Raw genomic sequence first — 23,929 nt, forward strand, 5'->3', positions numbered from 1 at the left:
AAATGGTATTTGTTTATTATTTTGGCTTTGCGATTGTGAATGGTCATTAGTGTTCAATTTTGAGTTTTATTTGAAATTTTCGAATTTAAATATAAAGATTTGTTCTGCGGAATTGGATTTGGTTTCAATAGAATTGGCTAAAGTGGAAGCGTTGAATGATCAAATGGATTTGTATCGTTTGCGTGATAGATTTGAGCACCTTTGCCGGTTCTGCTTGTCGGAGGACGACTGTGTGCCGATATTCACCGAAAATCTTCAACTGAACGATCACCTCGCAACCTTGCTGGATATTCTACTGGCCAAAATAGATGATAATGATGGCTATCCTAACAATATATGTGCCAAATGTGTCCACTGCATTGATCAATTTGTACAATTTGAAGCAGAATGTGAAAAATCGTACGAAATCTTGGGCAATGTGCGCAATTTACAGAACGAGAGGAATATCGGTATGTATCGTATTCATAAAGTTCTGAAGCAGGGCTAGTAGCGTATCACATAAAATGTTTGACCAGGCGTGAAGTACGAAATTTCCATGAAGTAGAAACAATAAAGTGCCACGAAAATTGAGTTCTGTATACTCAGACTAAATTCATTGGAAATATATGCATTGCATTAACAAAAAAAAAAGACTCAATAAATATCTTTGCGCTGTATATTATAAAGTGATCACATATATTACATAAACCGAAACCTTCGAAGTTTATTTATATTTTTTTTTAAGTTTTCTCTATTTTTTCATTGAATCTACTTATGGTTTGTATTCACTTATGGTTTTTCAATACGAATTTATTTTCCCATTACCATACGAAATAAACGTATCGTAAAACGCATTTCTATAATGGAATATCAATTGCTACCAGCCTTGGTTACATAAGCTGAAATTTGGAGTTTATTTAATTTATCGTAAATTACAGTCAGTCCAATTAATAATGAACAAGCTCAAAATGATAACATTGTTATCGGAAACGAAGAGGATCATGTCGATGAAAAACCCACGGAAGATGAAGAACAGAGCAACATAGAAAGTGATGAGGCATTAGTTGAACGTTTGGACGATGAACAAAGTGTTATAGGGGAGGAACAAATCGAATTCGAAGTTTTAGATATTGATCATATCTCAGAAGACGAACAAGAAAGCTCTAACAAAAGCACTCCCGGTCGTTTGACCGTAGAACAACAGCAAATGCTAGATAAAGCAATGCAAGTCCCGACGTCCGGATTTATAAAACGAGGGAATCGGTCCGTTCCTTTAGTTGAATGCATATACTGCAAGAATACTTATCGTGGCCGCAACACACTGAAAAAGCATCTACGAATTCACCTAAACATTAAGGGTAATCAATGTGCTTATTGTCCGAAAACGTTCACCGATCGGAGCTCCCTCAGAATTCACGAAGGTCGACATACGGGGAGATCTTTCAAATGCCATATTTGCGATAAACAGTACTACAGTCAGAACGAGCTACGACAGCATTTAACAATGCAACACTTAGAAAGGAAGCACACCTGTGAAACTTGCCAAAAGAAGTTCCCTTCCAAAACCATACTCAACGATCACTATCGAGTCCATACCATGGAGAGGCCCTTCGTCTGCAGACATTGTGGGACGGGTTTCAAGCGCAATCGCAATCTCGTTCGCCATGAGTTGCTACACGACAAAACGAAAACAGAAACGGACAGTTGGCAGATGCCCTGTATGGTTTGTGCTGACCAGTTCGATGATCCCAATGGATTGCTTGAGCATTTGAGAACCGAACATGCCGATAGGTTCCATTCTTTTCGAAGTGGGTCCTTTGAATGTCCTCAATGCGACGTGGATGCGTTTGATGATATCGAGGAGTGTTTAAAACATCGACAGATGCATTATGATGCTTATAAATCACCTGTTTCAGCTAACAAGCGCAAGCAGTACAACCGTCAGGGAAAAGATACTTACTTTTGCTGTGGTGAATGTAAAAAAAAGTTCAAATCCAGGTTGGTTCTCAACAGGTTTTCAAGTTTAAAAAAAAACTTATGTTCTTCATTATCTTATTCCAGAATCGTAGCCATGAAGCATATGTCGACTCATGATGGAACGGAGCTTTTTCAGTGTGAAGAAAATGGCTGTAGATTTCTGTTTAGGAAGGCTTCTACTATGAATTTGCACCAGATAGAATTGCATGGAAGTAACAGTGGAAAGACGCGTGAGTAAAAAACATTGATTTGAAATAGGCATTCAAAGTTATTGCGATGACAGCCAAAACATGTTTTTTTTATAAATGTAACAGGTAAATGTAACATTTCATTATCATTTAGTATTCAGCCAATAACTCATTCCAGTGGCGGAATTCCAAAAAAATGTTGTATGGCGGACTTTTAGCGCTATTTTCACTTAATATACTAAATGATAATAATACTAAAAACGTCACGATTTCAATGAAAATATTAAGGGATGTGATGTCATATGCTCCTGGTACACGGTCAAAAAAACGAACCCAACCATGATTTCACTCATCTATAAATTCTACTATAGTTTTTATATATATAGAATCTACTATCTAAGTATACTTTAACCCTTTATAAGGCAGTGGCAACTATATTGCAACAACCAACAAATTATATGTTTTACTGTTTATCAACAAGAGCTTTAATTATTATTTCCCATGTAGTGGTTATATTCAGGGAATCAATATTCGAGCAACGCCTAACAATATACTCTTTGTCATCAACACAGTTTGTTACTGACAAACGCACCTACTAGCGACAAACCTTTATCAGAACCCAAACACAATATGACAAGAATCATTTGCCTTGCATGCTCTGATATTTCCGAAAATACGATACTAATTTTGGAATCATTGTTCGATTCTCGAAAATTTCCATAAAAGCAGAAACTATGATAGCATAAAACCGAAATGTTCTCTAGAAATAATGCAAAATAACGTGATGAAAAGTTAGCAACAAGATTGTCTTATTTTTAGTTGCTGATATTTTTTTTTCAGATCTTTGTCATTATTTTCTTTTTTCCGACAAAAACAAAGCTTTGTCGTTGGTTCTCTTTTGTTGCTTGTTTCGCATGCGCATTCCAAAAAAATGATTCCCTGGTATTTGTAACACTTCAGATGAATTTAAGCCATAACACATTTGAAATGTCAATTTAAGAACAGTTTTTTTACGAACAGATCGTAGGTTTCGAGTGGAAGAAGGATTTTCAGTTGAAATTCGTTAAAAAACGACAAAGATATATTTTTTCCCATTGGTATTAATTATTTTGAATCTCTTATGTTAGATTATGGCGTGATTAGCGTGGAAAATGCTTTGCCTTTCTTGTATATTTAGTTTTTGGATTTTTGACGAAATTGCGTTATTTTTCAAGGGTCTTCTCTTGAGAACAAAAGTGCAAAAAAAAATTTTTTTTTGCTGATAATGCGTCTTCCGACTAATACTCTTCACTAAAAAATGTAACGTGCCTTGTTTTGATTTGTTTTACGTAAAACCCTAAAACCTAATTTTTAAAAATCTTTTTCTTCATCGAGGGATTCGCAGGGAATGATCAGAATTGAAAAAAGTAAATAAAGCGTTATAAAACTATTTATTGAGGCCAGTCTTTGTGTTCGGTTACATTGATAAGTCTAATAATTTTCGACGCACACGGTGAGAAACATGTATTAGATTACAATCCTGCATTCCAAATTGATTTTCCTTTAATCGTAACGTCGTTATAGCCTTTGAAGGCTTTTCCTATCTGGTACCACATCGTGTCTCTTTTTGTCAAATCACCTGCAGTTTTCAGGATTTCACCACAGTTATTTCCAGAATCGTCAATCTTTAAACATTGTAAAGAATCGTTAAAAACGTCCATTTGCTTACAACATGCCAGTCCTTCGCAACCTTCTCTTCGAATGTTTACGTTTATCAAGTATTTGAGGCAATTTATCGGTAGTTGATAGTCTTCGATCAAGTTATATTCACAATTCCGCGAAAGACCCTCCGTTTCGTGCAATAAAGGCATTCCTAACACCATAAATATGTTTGTTGGTCCTACTAGGCGACCCGAAGGTCGGAGATCTTCGGATAGAATAATTTGCCTTGTCAGCAGTTTCATGGCGGCGTCCAATCCTTGTCGGTGATTTTGAGGGTAGTGCTTTCTATCAACTATCGGAATATTAATTATAAATGCTTCCTTTACTGTATAAAGAGTGGAACCAAATAATAGCATAGCTTGGATGTCATGTTCACTATGTCGCACAATTTCTGTTAGTTTCTGAAAAAAAAGTCAAATTTTAGAATTGTTGAATGGGTATTTATTCAAAGGAATCCTACTTTTCCTGAATAAGTCTACTGAATTTGACTTGCAATTGAAAAATGATTTAAACTTAAACATTTTGAAATTTGGCCACACAAACTTTGAAACACAAAAATTCTTAGGCACAAATTTCCGGTCATCTACGAGCTAATACATATTTCGAACAACTGCAAACCACTTACCTTGAAAAGAATTTGTATATTATGCAGCATTTCAATCGCTAAATCTCGCTGTTTCTCCAGTTGGTAGTTTGCCCATTTGAGCGGATCTTCTGCGGTCATATCCACTTTGAGCTTGTTCACAATAGTTTTGAAAACTTCATAGCAGAAAGGAATTTGACTACGCTGGAACAATAGCACTTGAATGATCGTTTGCAACATTCTTGAACATGATTCTTCGGTGTTAACTTCTAGTTTCATCTCCACATCGAGCCTTGTTACATGCTTAGTTCCCATTACGGTATTTATTAAATAAAATATCACAGAAAATCCAGAAAACAAAACAAATTGCGGCAAAAACAAAAAAAAATGAGGCGGTTTTGAGGTGATTTTTTTTTCTTTGGGTTTGTCTTTTTGACTGGCTAAGACCACGATTGGTCCATCTTGCCACTTGCATGTGTTGGACAATCCTTTTGCCCTATCGTTTATGTTCCGTTTTCCGTGTGAGATGTGGTTCTTAACATTTTCAGATGTGTAGGTGGTTTTCTTTTAGAAATTTAACTATTTGTTTCATTTCGTCCTCATTTTCTTCTTTTAGTGTTTCTTCTAATGGCTTCATATACTCTATGGTTGGGTACTGGTTTCTGCTGTTGTTGTAACGGGGGCAGTCGTACAGTATGTGTTTCAGGTCTTCGGTAACTTCACACCAATCGCAAAGATCACCAACTTCCCATTTCCATTTAGCCTTCGTTTCTTTCGTTAAACAATGTCCACTTCTTATTCTGTTAAGTATTCTGACTTCTTCCGTGTTTAGCTGTAGTTCTTTGCACAAAATTTTCTTTCCTGGTTGTTCCATTATCTGGTAATGCCATTTTTCTTTCTCGGTCGATAGGTTTTTGTACTTGCGGTTCCAATCTTCCCATATTTCCTTATAACTAAGGTTTAGCGCATCTCCCAGTGTAATTCCTTGGCAGAATGTTTGCTTATCTTTGGTTTTTTTAACTGCTATCTGGTCTACTACCTCGTTGCCTTTAATTCCATTATGGCTCGGAATCCATTGGATTTTAATCGCATTCCCTCTGACGTCCTAAAGTTCCTTGTAGATTTCTCCAAGCACGTAGTTTTCTTTGAGTAGACTCTCATTCAATAGCATCTCGCATGTACTCTTCGAGTCTGTGAAGATTACCACTTTGCTGTATCCTTTTTGCTAAGCTAACTCGATCGCATTCAGGATACCCAGCAACTCTGCATTCGTGATTGAAAAGTTTGTGTTGATGCTTTCGGCTATACTGGTCGAGTCCGTTTCATCAAATACTGCAAAGGCCGTTCCTGTGCTAGTCTTTGAGGCATCCGTGAAGATTTTATTATGGTCCTTGTACCGTGTTAGACATGCTTCCTTGAACATCGCTTGCCACACGATCGCCGGAGTGCGTTCTTTCTTGGGCATGGTTTTGATCAATGTGGTCTTTACAAATCTGTCGAACTCCACCTTTTCGAAATACCTCATCCTTGTTAGGAAGTGCAAATTTTTGTCCGACGGATGCACCTGGAACAGCAAATCCGCATGTTTGTCCGCGATTTCCGTGAGGTATGATTCGTTGCCTATTTCCTTGTCCAGTGTTTCTCCTATGAATTTCATCAGCGGTGTTTTAAACCACAGAGACTTTACTAATTCTCTTTTTGTGAGGCTTTCTGCCCGCAGTTCCATCGGTATTTGGCCTGCTTCAGCTATCATCACATGAACTGGTGTACTGTTGAGATAGTTCATTGCTTTCCGTATGTACGCATTTTGTAGTACTTGAAGTTTGTTCAGATGCGTTTTAGCAGCATTTCCGAAGACCGTTGCACCATATTCCATCCTGCTTCGAATAAGAGCATTTCCGATCTTCACCAGTGTTTCAGGATTCGCTCCGCTCGATTTACGTGATAGCATTTTCAAAAGACCTAATTTAGCTCCTGCTTTCTCCTTTACGCTTTCGATGTGCTTCCTGTGTGATAGCCCTCTGTCTAGCACATAACCAAGATAAGGTTGCGTGTTGACTAGTTCGATTTGCTCTCCACGGACCTTCACCTTCACCCTGTCGGTTCTTTTTCTCGTAAAGGGAATGATTGCTGATTTCTTGTTGTTTACTTTCAGGTTTAGCTGTTGCAGTTTATCGAACAATCTTCCCAGGAATTCCGCGCATAATCCTGCAGCTTCTTCGACTGAATTTGCTTTGATGATGGCCGCGAAATCATCTGCAAACTGAACAAGCTCACAATCGTTGTCCGATAACGTGTGTAGGCTCGCTGTATACAGGTTAAAAAGAATAGGTGACAGTGGACAGCCCGGCGGAAGTCCTTCCGACACTTCGCATTCTACAGTTCCTTCTTTAGATTGCAGAACCATTCTCCGGTGACGTAGATATTCATGTAGCCAACTGATTAGTTTCTCCGGCACTCCTAGCCTTGCCATGCTGTCCAAGAGTAGTGATGTGTTCACTGAGTCGTACGCCATCCTCACACCATAAAAACTTCCTTGTGTTCCTCCTTTGCCTTTTGCACCGAGTTCACCACGTAGTTTATGCATGTTGTCGCCGAAACATGTTTCCGGAAACCAAAAGATAGTTCCGGGATCATATTCTTCAAGGTTGCGATTTCCGTCAATCTGTTTTTGACTACTGAGTTAATCAGCTTGATCTCCAGGTTGATTAAGGCAATTGGTCTCATGGTGTTTGGTAGTTCCGCTGACCACGCTTTCTTCGGTATGGGCCTAATTTCGGTGTACCTCCATTCTTTCGGAATCTCTACTGTGACAAACGCTATTTTTTTCTTTCTTTTCCGAACCTAATTGCTTCAACACCGCGTACGATATTCCACTTATGCCAGGCGCCGAATGCTTCTTCCTATCTTGTAGAACGGACAAAACTTCTTCGTCCTTGATTGCCATTTCATATCCTTCTAAAGTTCTTTCCGTAGATGCCGTTGGTAGGACGATTTCACGGAATTTATCTCCAAAATAGTGATCCATGAACGATTTTCCCTCATCGCGGGTGAGTTCGATTCCTTTCCGATGCTTCCCAGCTAAGGCTGTGTCAATTCCTTTGACAATATTCCATAGCTGTCGGGGGGGCGTTGCCTCGTCGATTTTGTCCGTCATTTCCTTGATGTGTTCCCGTTTGGCCTTCCTTACCGCCTTCTTAAATCGCGCTCGTTCCTTTTTCAGCAGTAGGTAGTTGGATTCCGTTTGCTGTCTATTGTAGTCCCTGAGGGCCTCCCGTTTGCTTGCGTATAGATTAGCAATCTCCTCGGACCACCAGACTTTCAAAAAGTTGGCCTTTTTGTTTTTTAGGCTGCCTCAGCGAAAACGGACACCATCTCTTCCGGTGAGTAAATGTACTGCGGTCTCATTTGGTTAAGCTCCTTGATTAGCCGATCTTTGTTGATCCTGGTTATAGTCCTTTCTACTATCGGGATGATGCTGCTGATTTCCAAAACAATGCTCATGTGGACACTTCCGAATTTTTCTTCTTGGACCGCCCAAAAAGTTTTCTTGGTCAAACCCTATGTCGCCAGCTAAATGTCAATCGCCGAGTCTCTACCACCAGGTGTGGATACCATCGTCTTTGACCCATCATTCAACAAAATGAACCGTGAGTCCTCGATGAAACCATGTAGCAACCCCCCTCGGCTACATGACTGATAGTCCGGACTCCAAGTCACATGGTGTGCGTTGAAATCAGCCCCTACGATCGTCTGGCCATCCAGGTCGTCCAACATCGAGAAAAATTTTGACAATTCCTCCCGAAGTGCGCTGTTTGACGTCCTTGGCGGAGGCAAATACACGGAAAAGATGTTGACAGGATCGAAGCCTCTCAGTATTCTGATTCCTACAATTTCTAATTGTTCGAAAACAGGAAGATCAATTTCTTTCCCTTCTAATGAGTTTGCCAGCAGTATTCCTACTCCTCCAAAACCTTCTGTTCGCCTTTTGGAAAAAAGCGTGTGTCCTTTGAAGGTAAAAGTTTCATTGGCTTTGAGCCAAATCTCCTGCAAAATTGCCACGCTGGCATCGTTTAAGGTCATATAAGCTCTTCTCGTTTTTCTGGTTGTCTTATACTTTGTATGTTATGTTGGATCATCTTTAGGGTTTTAAAGCCCATTAACAGTATTGGACGAATTATTCTGGATGTTCGTTGTCGTAGTTCTTCCTTCAAGTATTTTCTCGAGCTCCATGCCAACCTCGATGAGTAGTTGGTCAGTTTCAACCTCTGATCTGTCTAGCTGCAATCTCTCCTCAAGTTTTCTCCGCAAAGCCTGTATTGCAGTCCTCCACTCGTTCCCACAGCAAAAGTGCATGATATCTCTTCTCAATTGCGCGATGAACCGCTCGAACTCTGTTACCCTGAAAGCATTTCCATCGTTACACGACGGCAAACCTTCGGCAACCGAGCAGCTATCCCTCCGACTGAGCGGATCCGTTCTGCACGAGTTCCGTTGTGTCCCTCCGTTTCTTCTTATTCCCCATCCGTTGTTGAAACGTCGTGTAGGTTCCTTGGCTCTTGATGGTTTGGGCACTGCTCCTCTGCATGGGGAGTTGCCCACCCCCACATGCGCTAAATCCGGATATTCCGACTCATCCAGCAGTCCTTCGTACCTATTTTGCGTCCTCGGATAGTCCTTTTCTGCTTCGGCGTAGGGCACTCGTTCCCGCTGCATGTTCCGGATGATATTCATTCTCCTTTCCCGTTCCGGACAACTCCTGTTGTTGGCTTCGTGATCTTGCTGGCAGTTGATACAGTGCGTTGGTCCATTGCACCCGTCTGCTTCTTCATGCCCCTTTCCACACTTTGCACACTGTGCTTTTCCTGTGCAACTTATCTTTGTGTGCCCGAATCTCCAGCACGATACACACTGTTTTACCGGGAAAACATATAGTTCGGCTCGGAAATTCACCGTAAAAATCTGTACGGATCTGTAGTGATTATAGTTTACATTCAATACAATATTAATTTTATTAGTTTATTAATTAAAATGATTATTAAATAAATTAATTTATTGAAAAAAATATTTTCCGAGTCACCCTATAACGCTCTTCATGCAAACACATTTCCGTGCTTTCATTTTGCGGAGATCTATAGGATGTTATCATTGACGAATACATAGACGGAGGGGTGGCCATTTTTCCGGGCACCACTATATACCCCTGGGGAGTGACGGATTACAATGATTACAATCACTCGACCATTGAGAAGCCCCTCAATTCGAACCACGTCAGTTTGACAACAGTTGTCATTTTCATTTTTGTTTACCTCTGATATGTTTTTGGCTACGATCAGAGTCTATTGCATCATGACATCATCTGTCATGACAGTTCAATGTTTTTCCCTCGCGTGTCGCACAACTTTTTCGGTTGATTTTATTCATTTTATTTAAACAAAGTGTTTGCTTGTCGTGAGCGTTGTTGATGTTTTGACCATTTATCTGCTACTCGGAAGAAAGAGTACGGACCCCGAGTCCGACGGCTCCCGGCCCGGATCGTCTCTGTCACTACGTAATATCGCCGGCAATGAGGGTGCCGCCGCTAGCTACCCCCAAGAGCAAAGTCCCAGGTACCGAGGTGTGCATCGAAGTATAATGTTAATATCTGCATCGAGCACAAAACCTATCAAACGAGCCTCCAGTGGCAGTGTAACCTTACGTGTCGGACCGACAGCAGCAGTGACCGCTGCCTGGTGGCGGTGGCAACAACGCGATGCATCGGCAGCCATTGGGCCCGGTCCCACGGCGGTTGACAACTCCGGCAGTAATAATCACAGCTCGAAGGCCAGCAGTGGCATCTCGGAACGGATGTCAGTTAGCAGTAATTTCAAACGACAGAAGAAGGAGAACACTGCCAGATTAGCCGCACAAAACCAGAGGCCGGCGTCGAGCATAACCAAACCGCTCCAAACCATTCACATCGCATCGGCAGATAATTCATCGATCTCCAGCCCGGCGAAACCGCGTAGCACCAGTTCGACCCCGGCAACGGCAACCGGACGGTTGGGCCCAGTGCCGGCGGCATGATGCCAAGGCGGTCCACGACGCTGTACGAGAAGACGTCCTCGACGGAAAAGACAAATGCCATCACGGATAACACCATGGTGAATCTCAATAGTCTTACACCAGCCGTTAATTATTCCAGACAACCGGTTGCATTTCCCAGGAATATTCCATCGCGATCGATTTCCCACTCGGGTCAATCCAGATCCCGTAACAGTACGACATATGCCATTGCCGGAACCAACGTAGGCGACTCACCAACGTAATCGGCAAAACTTTCCTGCAAAGACTTACTACCAACTCCAACAGTAAACGCACGATTCGAATGTCCTGCACCAACAGGAACGAAGTAAATTTGTTGTTTTGCGTGTGCAATTTATCGGAAAGCACGAAAAGGAACCGCTGGCAGTTAGGTTTATTGATATTGGAAGGAATTTAGAAACGCTCAGGAATTGTACAGAGAAAAAAAACTATCTCGTTTTAAAGAATAATCCCGAATGAATTTCCCCAGGATTCCCGAAAGAATCCCCTCCGGCTTGAATGGTTGAATGATTGGTTGCTTGATTGGTTGATTGGTAAGTCGGCTGGTTAGTTGTTTTGTTGGTTGCTTGAATGGTGGATTAGTTGATTGCTTGGTACATTGTTTGCTTGGTTTATTGGTAGCTAGCTTGAATGGTTGGTTGCTTGATTAGTGGGTTGGTTGATTGATTAGATGCTTATTGGTTGGTTAGTTCATTGGTCTTCTTCTTATTGGCATTACATCCCCACACTGGGACAGAGCCGACTCACAGCTTAGTGTTCATTAAGCACTTCCACAGTTATTAACTGCGAGGTTTCTAAGCCAGGTTACCATTTTAGCATTCGTATATCATGAGGCTAGCACGATGATTCTTTTATGCCCAAGGAAGTCGAGACAATTTCCAATCCGAAAATTACCTAGAGCTCGCGCACCGGCACCGGGAATCGAACCCAGCCACCCTCAGCATGGTCTTGCTTTGTAGCCGCGCGTCTTACCGCACGGCTAAGGAGGGCCCACTAGTTCATTGGTAGCTTGCTTAAATGGTTTATTGGTTGGTTGATTGATTGGTTTGTTGCTTGATTGATTGGAAGTGGGCTTGAATAGTAGGTTGCTCGATTGGTTAGCTGGTTACTTGATTCGTTAGTTATTTGATTGATTGGTTGCTTTGTTGGTTGAATGGTTAGTTGCTTGATTGGTTAGCTGGTTACTTGATTCGTTAGTTATTTGATTAATTGGTTGCTTTGTTGGTTGAATGGTTAGTTGCTTGATTGGTTAATTCGTTGCTTGATCGGCTGGTTAGTTGATACTGTTTTGTTCAACCGTCTAAGACGAGTCGGCTGGTTAGTTGATACTGTTTTGTTCAACCGTCTAAGACGAGTTTTATTACCATTATTTTGATATCTTTGCAGATACGTATTTCGACCACAACTGTGTGGTCGTATTCAGTGTCTCGTACTCGACTGTTTTGTTGCTTGCTTGATTAGTTCGTTGGTTGAATAATTGATTGGTTGATTGGTAGATTGCTTGATTGATTGGTTGGTTATTTGGTTGATCGGTTGATTGGTTGCTGCTTGATTTGTTAGGTGGTAGAATGGTTGTTTGGTTGGTTGGTTGCTTGATTGTTGATTGGTTCTCAATCTTACCAACTAATAAGGTTATTTGGTTCATTGGTTGCTTGACTGGTTGATTGATTAGTTGCTTGATTGGTTGGTCGGCTGGTTAGTTCATATGTTGTTTTGTTGGTTGCTTCAATGGTTGCTTGGTTGATTATTAGTTGGTTGGTTGCTTGATTGTTTGGTTGGTTGGTAGCTTGCCTGAATAGCTGATTGCTGGATTAGTTGATTGTTTGCTTTACTGGTTGATTGAATGGTTGGTCGGCTGGCTAGTTGATTAGTTGTTTTGTTGGTTGCTTGAATGGTTGATTGGTTGGTTGCTTATTTGGTTGATTAGCTTGTTGGTTGCTTGATTTGTTAGTTGATTGATTGGTTGCTTATTTGGTTGCTTGATTGGTTGACTGGTTGGTTGGTTGGTTGCTTGATTTGTTAGTTGGTTGAATTGTTATTTGCTTAATTGGTTAATTAGTTGCCTAATTGATTGATTAGTAGGTTATTTGGTTGATTGGTTGCTTGATTGATTGATTGATTGGTTGGTCGGCTGGTTAGTTGATTAGTTGGTTTGTTGGATGCTTGAATGGTTGATTGGATGGTTGCTTATTTGGTTGATTAGCTTGTTGGTTGATTGGTTGATTAGTTAGTTGTTTGATTGGTAGCTTGCTTGATTGGTTGGTTGCTGGATTAGTTAATTGATTGATGGTTGGTTACTTGTTTGGTTGATTGGTTGCTTTACTTGATTGATTGGTTGTGGTTATTTAGTTGATTGGTTGCTTGATTGGTTGGTTGGTTGGTTGCTTGATTAGTTGGTTGGTTGCTTGATTGCTTGGTTGATTATTTGGTTGATTGCTGTTTGATTTGTTAGTTGGTAGTATGGTTGATTGGTTGGTTGCTTGACAGGTTGATTGATTGGTTAGTAGGCTGGTTAGTTGATTAGTTGTTTTGTTGGCTGCTTGGTTGATTGGTTAATAAGTTGATTGCTGGATTGGTTGGTTATTTAGTTCATTGGTTGTTTGATTGGTGATTCGTTGGTTGCTTGATTGTTGGTTGGTTGCTTGACTGGTTGATTGATTGGTTGCTTGATTGGTTAGTTGTTTTGTTGGTTGATGGCTTGATTGGTTATTAAGTTGATTGGTAGCTTGCTTGAATGGTTGGTTGTTTGATTAGTTAGTTGATTGATTCGTTGGTTATTTGGTTGGTTGGTTTGCTGCTTGATTTGTTAGTTGGAAGAATGGTTGATTGGTTGGTTGCTTTTTTATTGATTCCTTGATTGGTTGATAATTTGGTTGATTGGTTGCTTGACTGGTTGATTGATTGGTTGGTCGGCTCGTTAGTTCATATGTTGTTTTGTTGGTTGCTTCAATGGTTGCTTGGTTGGTTGATTAGTTGATTCGTTGCTTGATTGGTAGCTTGCTTGAATGGCTGATAGCTGGATTAGTTGGTTGGTAGCTTAATTGGTTGGTTATTTGGTTGATGGGTTGCTTTACCGTTTGATTGAATGGTTGGTCGGCTGATTGGTTGATTAGTTGTTTTTTTTTTGGTTTCTTGATTGGTTGATTAGTTGATTGATTGATTGATTGGTTGGTTGTTGCTTGATTTGTTAGTTGGTAGAACTGTTGATTAGTTGGTTCTTTGTTGTTTGGCTGGTTGCTTCATTGTTTGTTGGTTGCTTGGTTGGTTATTTGGTTGATTGGTTTGGCGGTTGGATAATCCAGCAATCAGCCATTCACGCAAGCTACCAATCAATCAAGCAACGACTCAACTAATCAACCAACCAAGCAACCCACAAAACAACATATCAACTAACCAGCCGACGAGCCAATCAACCAAGCAAACCAAATTACCAACCAATCAATCAATCAACCAACAATGAAGCAACCAACCAATCAACCATTCTACCATCTAACAAATCAAGCAGCAATCAACCAACCCATCAACCAAATAACTAACCAATCAATCAACTAACCATTCAAGCAAGCTATCAATCAACTTATTAACCAATCAACCAAGCAACCAACCAAACAACTAATCAACTAACCAGCCGACTAACCAATCAAGCAATTAACCAATCAACCAGTAAAGCAACCAACCAACAATAAAGCAACCAACAATTCAAGCAAGCTACCAATCAACCAAGCAATCAAGCAACCAACCAGCTAATCAACCAATCAAGCAACCAACCAATAACCAATCAAACAACCAATCAAATAAATAACCAACCAATCAACTAACCAACCAATCTAGCAATCAACTTATTAATCAATCAACCAAGCAGCCAACAAAACAACTAATCAACTAACCAGATTACTAACCAATCAATCAACCTATTAAGCAAACCAACCAATCAACCATACTACCAACTAACAAATCAAGCAGCAATCAACCAAATAATCAACCAAGCAATCAAGCAAACCAACCAACCAACCAATCAAGCAACCAACCAATTAAGCAAGCAAACCAATCAACCAACTAACTAATCAACCAATCAACCAACAAGCTTAATCAACCAAATAAGCAACCAACCAATCAACCATTCTACCAACTAACAAATCAAGCAGCAACCAATCAACCGATCAACCAAATAACCAACCAATCAATCAACCAACCAATCAACCAATCAATTATCCAACCTACGAACTAATCAAGCAAGCAACAAAACAATCGAGTCAAGTACGAGACACTGAATACGACCACACAGCTGTGGTCGAAATACGTATCTGCAAAGATATCAAAATAATTGGTGGAATTAAATGGAGAGTCCTAAACTCGTCTTGAACGGTTGAACAAAACAGTATCAACTAACCAGCCGACCAACCAATCAATCAACCAGGCAACCAACCAATCAATCAAATAACCTGATTGGTTGGTTGGATTGGCAACCAACCAACAATCAATTGGTTGATTAGTTGTTTTTTTTGGTTTCTTGATTGGTTGATTAGTTGATTGATTGATTGATTGGTTGAATATGCTTGATTAGTTAGTTGGTAGAACTGTTGATTAGTTGGTTCTTTGATAGTTGGCTGGTTGCTTAATTGGTTGGTTGATTGCTTCTTTGTTTGTTGGTTGCTTGGTTGTTTATTTAGTTGATTGGTTGCTTGATTGGCTAATCCAGCAATCAGCAATTCAAGCAAGCTACCAATCAATCAAGCAACGAATCAACTAATCAACCAACCAAGCAACCATTGAAGCAACGAACAAAACAACATATCAATAACCAGCCGACCAGCCAATCAAGCAACCAAATAATCAACCAGTCTAGCAACCAATCAACCAAATTACCAACCAATCAATCAATCAACCAACAATGAAGCAACCATCCAATCAACCATTCTACCAACTAACAAATCAAGCAGCAACCAACCAACCCATCAACCAAATAACTAACCAATCAAGCAACCTAGCAATCAACTTATTAACCAATCAACCAAGAAACTAACAAAACAACTAATCAACTAACCAGCCGACCAACAATCAATCAACCAGTCAAGCAACCAACCAACTATAAACCATTCAACAGTTCTACCAACTAACAAATCATGCAGCAACCAAACAATCAATCAATCATTCTATCAACTAACAAATCAAGCAACCAACCAACTAATCTACCAATCAAGCAATCAACAAAACAACTAATCAACCCATCAAGCAACCGACCAACAATCAACCAACCAACTAATCAACCAATCAACTAATCAATCAACCAATCAACTGAATAATCAACTAGTCAACGATTCCAACAACCAACCAATCAAGCAAGCCACCAATCAAGCAATCAATCAACCAACAAAACAACTAATCAACAAACCAGCCGACCAACCAATCAAGCAAGCAATCAACCAACCAATCAATTATTCTACCATCTAACAAATCAAGCAGCAATCAATCAAATAACCAACCATTCAAGCAAACTACCAATCAACCAAGCAATCAAGCAACCCACCATTCAAGCAAGCTACCAATCAACCTAGCAATCATTCAACCAACCAACTAATCAACCATTCAAGCAACCAACAAAACAACATATAAACTAACGAGCCGACCAACCAATCAATCAATCAGTCAAGCAACCAATCAACCAAATTACCAACCAATAAAGTAATCAATAAACAAAAAAGAAACCAACCAATCAACCATTCTTCCAACTAACAAATCAAGCAGCAACCAACTAACCAAATAACCAACTTATCAATCAACTAACTAATCAAACAACCAACCATTCAAGCAAGCTACCAATTAACTAATTAACCAATCAACCAAGCAACCAACAAAACAATTAATCAACTAACCAGCCGACTAACCAATCAAGCAACCAACCAATCAACCAGTTAAGCAACCAACCAACAATCAAGCAACCAACAATTAATGCAAGCTACCAATCAACCAAGCAATCAAGCAACCAACCAGCGAATCAACCAACCATTCTACAAACTAACAAATCGAGCAGCAACCCATAAACCAAATTACTAATCAACCAAACGACTATCCATTCAAGCATGCTACCAATCAACCAACCAACCAATAATCAAGCAACCAACCAACTAATCAATCAATCAAGCAAACAACCAATTAGCCATCCAAGCAACCAACAAAACAACTAATCAACTAACCAGCCGACCAACTAATCAAGAAACCAATCAACCAACCAGTCAAGCAACCTATCAATCAAATAACCAACCAATTAACCAAATAACAAAACAACTAATCAACTAACCAGCCGACCAACAATCAATCAACCAGTCAGGCAACCAACCAACTATCAACCATTCAACAGTTCTACCAACTAACAAATCAAGCAGCAATCAACCAATCAATCAATCATTCTACCAACTAACAAATCAAGCAACCAACCAACTAATCTACCACTGCTCTTCGAGAACGATGGTGTTGTTCCGTTATCAGCAAAATCGATACGAATACGACGATCCGGTGCCCTAACAGGAACCCATGGAACACAAAAAAATGTTGGTAACAATGAAAGAATCGTTGGAAAAATTAAGAAAATCAGTTAGTGATTTTCAGTAGAAAGTATAACATTGTTGAAATAACAATTGTAAAATGTTACTTTGGTATGAACTTCAACTAGAGCCAACCTTTTAAAATAACAGTTTTCTCTCAAAACAACGTTAATTTAACTTTTTAAAATAACATTTTCTTTTTAAAACTAAATGTGCCTTTTATATTAGAATCAACAATGAAACTTTCGAAATAACAAGATTTGTGCATTTTCAATTTCAAATAAATTCACATATTTATTTAAAAATAATTATTGCATTTATATGCTCATTGTGTGTCTTGAACAGTACCGAAGTCCAGTGCCATATCCTTGCTGTTCATCATTTCATAACCGCCGTTAACATTATTGCGATAGTTGTGCTGGTGATGTATCGGTCAGTCTACGTAGCGGTTGTAATCCATGTGATAATCGTGTGCACTAATGTCCATTGCTACTGTCGTCCGGTGGTTGCGTATAACCAATGATGAATACGTTGGTGGTACCAGCATAATCGTGCTCAATATATTCTGCTTGACTCCTTTCGTTGCTCGCCAGACTCCTACGACGAGGGCCACCTTCCGCAGTGTCCAAGTGTTCTAGCGCTTGATAACTTCACGGATTTACCAGACTGGGAGTACAGTTCCATCCAGCCCTTAAAGTCGAGTTCCTTGAGTAGATGATCCGTTTCCACCCGGTTCTCAAGCTTACGGCAATCGTTCCGTCACACGAGATTCTGTCTCCTGCTGTTTTTTTGGTTGCGGAGGTTTGCCTTTTCATTGACCTGAAAATATGTTATAATCATCAGGATTTTTATATCATTATTAAATCACAAATTACGTACCTGCAGCAGAATAAACATTCCGCAACCTACCCGACGACGGAACCGATAGGAATAGTGACAGGGGAAAAGTCGAGCCAGTACCGGATGACAGCAGTTTATGCGGCCTTCGGTGGATGCATGAAGAATCAGTTTGTTGGATTGTCCTGATGGAGGGACCTATCGTTGGCTGGCGGGGGCGATTGGTCTTCCCTTCCAGTGGCACGAAATTCCTTCCTCGTTTTCCTGAAGCTTTCCGACTTGACGGTTAGTATCAGTTCCAGCATTTCGCAACCCGATTCGACGAGGGAACAACTACCTATAAGTGATGAACTTATGAATAAATCATCAAAATAAACATCTGACTTTACTTACATTACCGGAGCCGCTATGGTGGTGACAGGGTAAACGTCGACAGTGCTTGATGGCGGCCTTCGGTAGCTGCTCGTGAATCGGTGCATACGCATTTCCTTCACAGCAGCCGTAGCAGCATCAATATAATCGTACAGAATGTAGGCCTGGGTGTCCCCTTTGTTATATTCGATCTTTTTGATGGCACCAAAACGGTCGAACTCACGCTCATGTAATGTTTTCGATACGGATTCAAGACAAAATTTTCAAAACGACTTATCTGTTTTGTAAACAAAGATTCAAACGACGATTTGACGAATCGGATAGCTCTCCCACGCAAACCAACACCATCAACAGGTAGCGGAAACCTTCATCTACCTATTGATGGTACTGGTTTGCGTGGGAGAGCAAACATATTCGTCAAATCGTCGTTTGAATCTTTGTTTACAAGTAGACAAGTCGTTTTGAAAATGTTGTCTTGGATTAATATTTGTGCACGATGCAAAACCGAAACGACGTCGCAAGGTGAGGCAGAAAGGCAGAAAAACAAACAGACAAACTGTCAAAACGTCAAGAGGGGTAAGTCAGCGCTCGTAAAATATTTATGTATAATGTAATTCGTCACCCACGAGGGGTATTTTCTTCAAAATGAAGAAGAAGACATGGTGCCCGATTTTCTGATGGCTTTGTACCGGACATTTCGGTCTATGTATTCGTCAATGATGTTATTGTATATGTGGGAGTTATTTCCGTTATCACACTGTAGCTTCAATGGTGGATTGCGTGAATGATACTTGTTTGTATATTTGTATGGGTGCGGTTTTGGCGTATGCGTCGTTGGCAGACGAATGAGAAAAAGTTGGTCTTCAGTTGATTGACGAGTTTTGAGGTGCGCGCTACGCGTTGTCTAAGGATGATCGTTTCATCCGAATACGTTTCCGCTGAAAGCGTTGAGATACGACATGACGCGGTCGGTAGATAAAAAAGAACCTTTTTTTGTATAGCTCGGTTTTGTGTTCGGTGTGAATGGACTCCATGAATGGTAAGATTTTCATAACAGGTTGAAAACATGAAACAAAATTAATAAAAGATGAGTAGAGCGAGTGAGCTAGTATGGAAAAAAGGTGCAGGACGAGTGGGTTCCTGCACCATGAAATATTGAAATGACTGCAAATACAGAGGCAAAATGTCAAACATGTTTGGCAGAGAGTAGAGCGGGTGGGCTACTACTCCAAAAAGAAAAAAAAAAACAAATGTAGAGCGAGTGGGCTACTACATACAGATAGCGCAGGACGAGTGGGTTCCTGCGCAATCAAAATAATAATGAAAATAATGCAGCAAATGAAAAAAAAGAAAGAGTCAAACACGTTTGACTGAGAGTAGAGCGAGTGGGCTACTACTCCAAGAATAAGCAATGAAATGTGTAGAGCGAGTGGGCTACTACAATTAGAGAGCACAGGACTAGTAGGTTCCTGGGCTAAAAGAGAAAGTTAACGGCTAAGATTGAACGAATAGGCTACAATTTCGAAAAAAAAAGTTTCACCCAATACCTAACCGTGACAAATGTGATAAAAAAAATAATTAGAATCATGATTTTCTGATAATGAAAATGATGATGAATACTGGCAGACTGGTTAAATGAATATGTAGATCTATAGATGTAGAACTTGACAAGTTATCACAAATCGATGAGTCTGGCAAGCTCATGTAATCGAATTTGTAATGAATACTTAATATTACAGCTATGATTTCTATTTCCTTAGCCTGGGAAGTTTTTGGAAAAGATTTCATGGAAAATCTCACCATCGGTTTACAAAACGGGAGATTGCATTATACGACTTGCATTTTGATTGAAATTAGGTTGAATTTTGGTGAATTTTGATATAATTTGATAATTTGGAATTGTGCATTAGGAATAAATAGTAAATGTGGATACTTTTATTTTGGATTCATATAATGGATTCGAATATTAAATTTTTTTTAGTGGATTTAAATATTACACTGCCAAAAATATCTATATAAGATATATGTGTCGCCGTTATAGATTTTTGCAATAGCTCCACCCTTATATAATCGATATAAAACCACACATAAATTAAATTATTGCTAATTCGAGACCACACATAAAGTTTATTTGGATATATATTTTATTAGTAGTTCGCGTGGAGAATGGTTATGTGTGCGCTGATATACATCATAAGTTAAATCTATGGATTTTTGCCAATAAATATGTGTGGATTTTTAGTAGTGTAGAGCTGGATGATGAATTTGGTTACTTTAAATTTGTAAATGTAAATTGAAAATGGGATTTGAATATTGAAGGTTGATATTGGATTTGACTAGTGGTTTTGGATATTAAGTTTAATTTGTGTATTTTAGTTGGATTTAAATATCGCACTTGCATATCGGACTTGCATATAAAATTTATTCAGTTAGAATCTTGGGGACCGGGCTAGTATGAAAAGAAATTCTAACAAATTCGGACAGACTATTAAAATATTACTCTAGATGTAGAAATTCGACTATTACAAATTGATGAACTCGGAAAAATCAGGTAACAAAATTTGAATGTAATGAATTAAATTAAGGCTATAATTTCTACATCCACAGCTTTTGAAACACATTGCATTAAAAAAAAACTCTTTTGTACTCAATTGGAGTTTTAAAAGTTTCGAATTTTAATATTAAATTTGAGTGTCTATCTTCTTCTTCTTCTTATTGGAATACATTTCCTACTGGGACATTGCCGCCTCGCTGCTTAGTGTTCATTCAGCACTTCCGCAGTTATTAACCGCGAGGTCTCTAAGCAAAAGTACCATGTTTGCATTCGTATATCATGAGGCTAATACAATGATACACTTATGCCCAGGGAAGTCGAGGCAATTTTCGACCGACAACAACCGAAAATTTCTTTCACCGGTCGGCATCGATATTGTACTGAGATAGTGAGTTCGCATGCTGTTATGGATTTTGAATATGAATATTCGATTGGGCTTTTATTTAAGGTTTGGATGTTAGAGTTAGATGGTGGATTCGTATTTTGGTATTGAATTTGGCATACGTTCAGATGTCTGACTAGGTTGTTGGATCAAGGTAATGTGTTCGGATACTATTTTGAGTTTTGATGCGGATATTAAACTTGAATTGGATTTTGATATTGGAATTGGATAATGAATTTAGATGTTGGACTTCGATGTTGGTTGTAGAGAGTAAATTATGTAGGATACTGTTTCAGACTTGAGTTGATATTAGATATTGAATTTATATATTTTATTTAGATGTTGAATATTAGATTCAGATAGTGAATACGGATTCCGATGTTAAGTTTGAATTGAATTTGGATAAACTGGATTTTGCAATTTTGGGTTGAGATAGTAAGTTCGGATACTGTTTTGAATTTTTGAATTGTGAATTTGAATTTTGAATATTAGACTTGCATAATGAATTCGGATTGTATTCAGATATCGGACTTAGATATTGCTAAGATAATATTTTGAATTTCATTTGGATATTTAATTTGGTTATTTTGGAACATTTTGGAACACTTTCGAAATTTGAACTTGGATATTGAATTTACATTATTTATTTATTTGGAGCAGGGAAAAGCCCGCTTTAGTTGAACAATTATGGATTTGAATGTTGAATATTAGATCAATATACACTGAATTTTGTTTTTACGCGATTTACATTTTCTCAATTTTCCACTCATCCTAAATGTTTAACGCACATTAATTATCATGTGATTTTTCTTCGATTTGTTCTGGATTTTTTGAAACATGTTGCGAAGAGTTTGGTGGTAAATTGAAGTCACACGATCAAAAATACGAGCGAAAAAAAATCGTGTAAAAACAAAATCCTGTGTAATGAATTCAGATTTTAAATTGAAATAATAGTTCGGACAATATTTCAAATTAAGATATTGATTTTGTGTTACGTTTATTTAATGACCTAAACCCGGGCTTCGATATTTAATAGTCTAAGAATAGTCTTTGAATACTGTTTCGAATTTTGGACATTGATTTTAAATTCGGATTGTAATTAGATATCGGACTTGATTGAAATAATTGAATTGGATATTGAATTACAATTTTGTATTAGAATCTAAAGAGTACGGATTTCGACATTGAATTTGGATTAGATTTAGATATGGTGTAGCGTGTAGAGATAATGAGTTTGGGTACTTTTCGAATTTTGGACTTGGATATTTAATTGAAAATTTGTATTTAAAAGTTGAATATAAGATTCGGAATTCGGACTTCGATATTGAATTATTGAGTTCCCGAATAGTTCTGAACTATACTCGAATCATACCTTAGATCTTGTATAATGACAAATAAAGGTATACCTATAAATTTGATTATTGTTACGGAATCGACAATCTAACAGCATCATAAACAGTATATGTTGTATTATTATCAATTGAATTAATGAGTTCGGACACTATTTCAAATTTTTAATTAAGCAAGATTTTGAGTTATTGAATTTAGATGTTGTACTTTAGTATTGGATAGAGCAAATGAGTTCGGAAACTGTTTCGTATTTTAGACTTAAATATTTAATTTGCATTTTGATTTTGTTGTTGAATATTGGAATTGGATAATTATTTCGGTTCTTGTTCTTGATATTGGTCTTGTTATTGAGTTCAGTATCGGACTTGGACATTGGATTGAAATAATGAGATCGGATAATGTTTGAAGTTTGGTTATTACTTTTAGGATGAGTTTTAATATGGATGGTTATTGAATGAATTTAGTTATTAGACTTCGATGCTACCTATAATGAATTCGTATACTGTTTTGAATTATGACTATGATATTTAATTTGAGTTTAGGATTTGATGTCAAATATAAGAATCAGGTAAAAATTTCGGAAATCTTATATATACAGATATTGCATTTCTGAAATTGCATATGAATTTTGTAATTTGAATTTATATATCTGAATTAGAAAATGAATTTCGAATGCATTCAATTTCAATTAATGATTGACGAAATGCTAATATAACACTAAGTTGAAAAACAGGCCAAGTTCCAAATGTAATGTGAAGCCATATATTTTTATCTGTGTGCTTGATTTGAATATTTGAAATAAGTTTCTGAAGTTATATGAAGATGCTGGATTTGGATTCATATTGCTTAAATGCATTTGCTTAGGTGATTTTTAAATTTTAGGTTTAAGTATGTTAAAATTTTGAATTTTGTTTTTATGAACACATGAGGCATGTTTAAAGAAGAGTAGAGATGGGAAAGAATGTAGTGATTATAGTTTACAATTCAATTAATTGAAATGATTATTAAATAAATTGATTTATTGAAAAAAATATTTTCCGAGTCACCCTATAACGCTCTTCATGCAAACACATTTCCGTGCTTTCATTTTGCGGAGATCTATAGGATGTTATTGTATATGTGGGAGTTATTTCCGTTATCACACTGTAGCTTCAATGGTGGATTGCGTGAATGATACTTGTTTGTATATTTGTATGGGTGCGGTTTTGGCGTATGCGTCGTTGGCAGACGAATGAGAAAAAGTTGGTCTTCAGTTGATTGACGAGTTTTGAGGTGCGCGCTACGCGTTGTCTAAGGATGATCGTTTCATCCGAATACGTTTCCGCTGAAAGCGTTGAGATACGACAGGATCTGGGCACATCTTTCCCTTCTACCGTCACC

The 23,929-nt window shown here is 38.5% G+C and overlaps 2 protein-coding genes and 2 pseudogenes across 3 annotated transcripts in view; 2 read left to right on the forward strand and 2 right to left on the reverse strand.

Moving 5' to 3' along the window:
* The window catches only part of LOC134226033 (oocyte zinc finger protein XlCOF28-like), a 41,387-nt gene continuing 17,458 nt past the window's right edge, over nucleotides 1–23,929 (forward strand). For both annotated transcript variants that reach the window (XM_062706546.1, XM_062706547.1), the window contains exons 1-3: nucleotides 1–449; nucleotides 918–1,977; nucleotides 2,041–2,186. In XM_062706546.1, the coding sequence (XP_062562530.1) occupies nucleotides 164–449; nucleotides 918–1,977; nucleotides 2,041–2,186 (1,492 nt within the window). In that variant the 5' untranslated portion in view covers nucleotides 1–163. The remainder of the gene's footprint in view (nucleotides 450–917; nucleotides 1,978–2,040; nucleotides 2,187–23,929) is intronic.
* LOC134226022 (uncharacterized) lies at nucleotides 3,556–4,857 on the reverse strand. Its single transcript, XM_062706535.1, has 2 exons — nucleotides 4,471–4,857; nucleotides 3,556–4,246 (listed from the first exon to the last, which is right to left on the reverse strand). The coding sequence occupies exons 1-2, from the start codon at nucleotides 4,741–4,743 to the stop codon at nucleotides 3,656–3,658; spliced, it is 864 nt and encodes a 287-aa protein (XP_062562519.1). The 5' UTR covers nucleotides 4,744–4,857; the 3' UTR covers nucleotides 3,556–3,655.
* LOC134226023 (uncharacterized) lies at nucleotides 4,969–5,919 on the reverse strand (annotated as a pseudogene).
* LOC134226024 (uncharacterized) lies at nucleotides 9,766–11,171 on the forward strand (annotated as a pseudogene).

Source organism: Armigeres subalbatus, chromosome 3 (assembly GCF_024139115.2).
Source record: "Armigeres subalbatus isolate Guangzhou_Male chromosome 3, GZ_Asu_2, whole genome shotgun sequence".
NCBI lineage: Eukaryota > Metazoa > Arthropoda > Insecta > Diptera > Culicidae > Armigeres > Armigeres subalbatus.

Excerpts from the sequence above, each read along its gene's own strand:
- LOC134226022 (XM_062706535.1), bottom strand. The coding sequence starts at position 4,743 with ATGGGAACTAAGCATGTAACAAGGCTCGATGTGGAGATGAAACTAGAA. Across the intron at positions 4,247-4,470 it reads ATATACAAATTCTTTTCAAG|AAACTAACAGAAATTGTGCG; the intron begins GTAAGTGGTTTG and ends CTTTTTTTTCAG.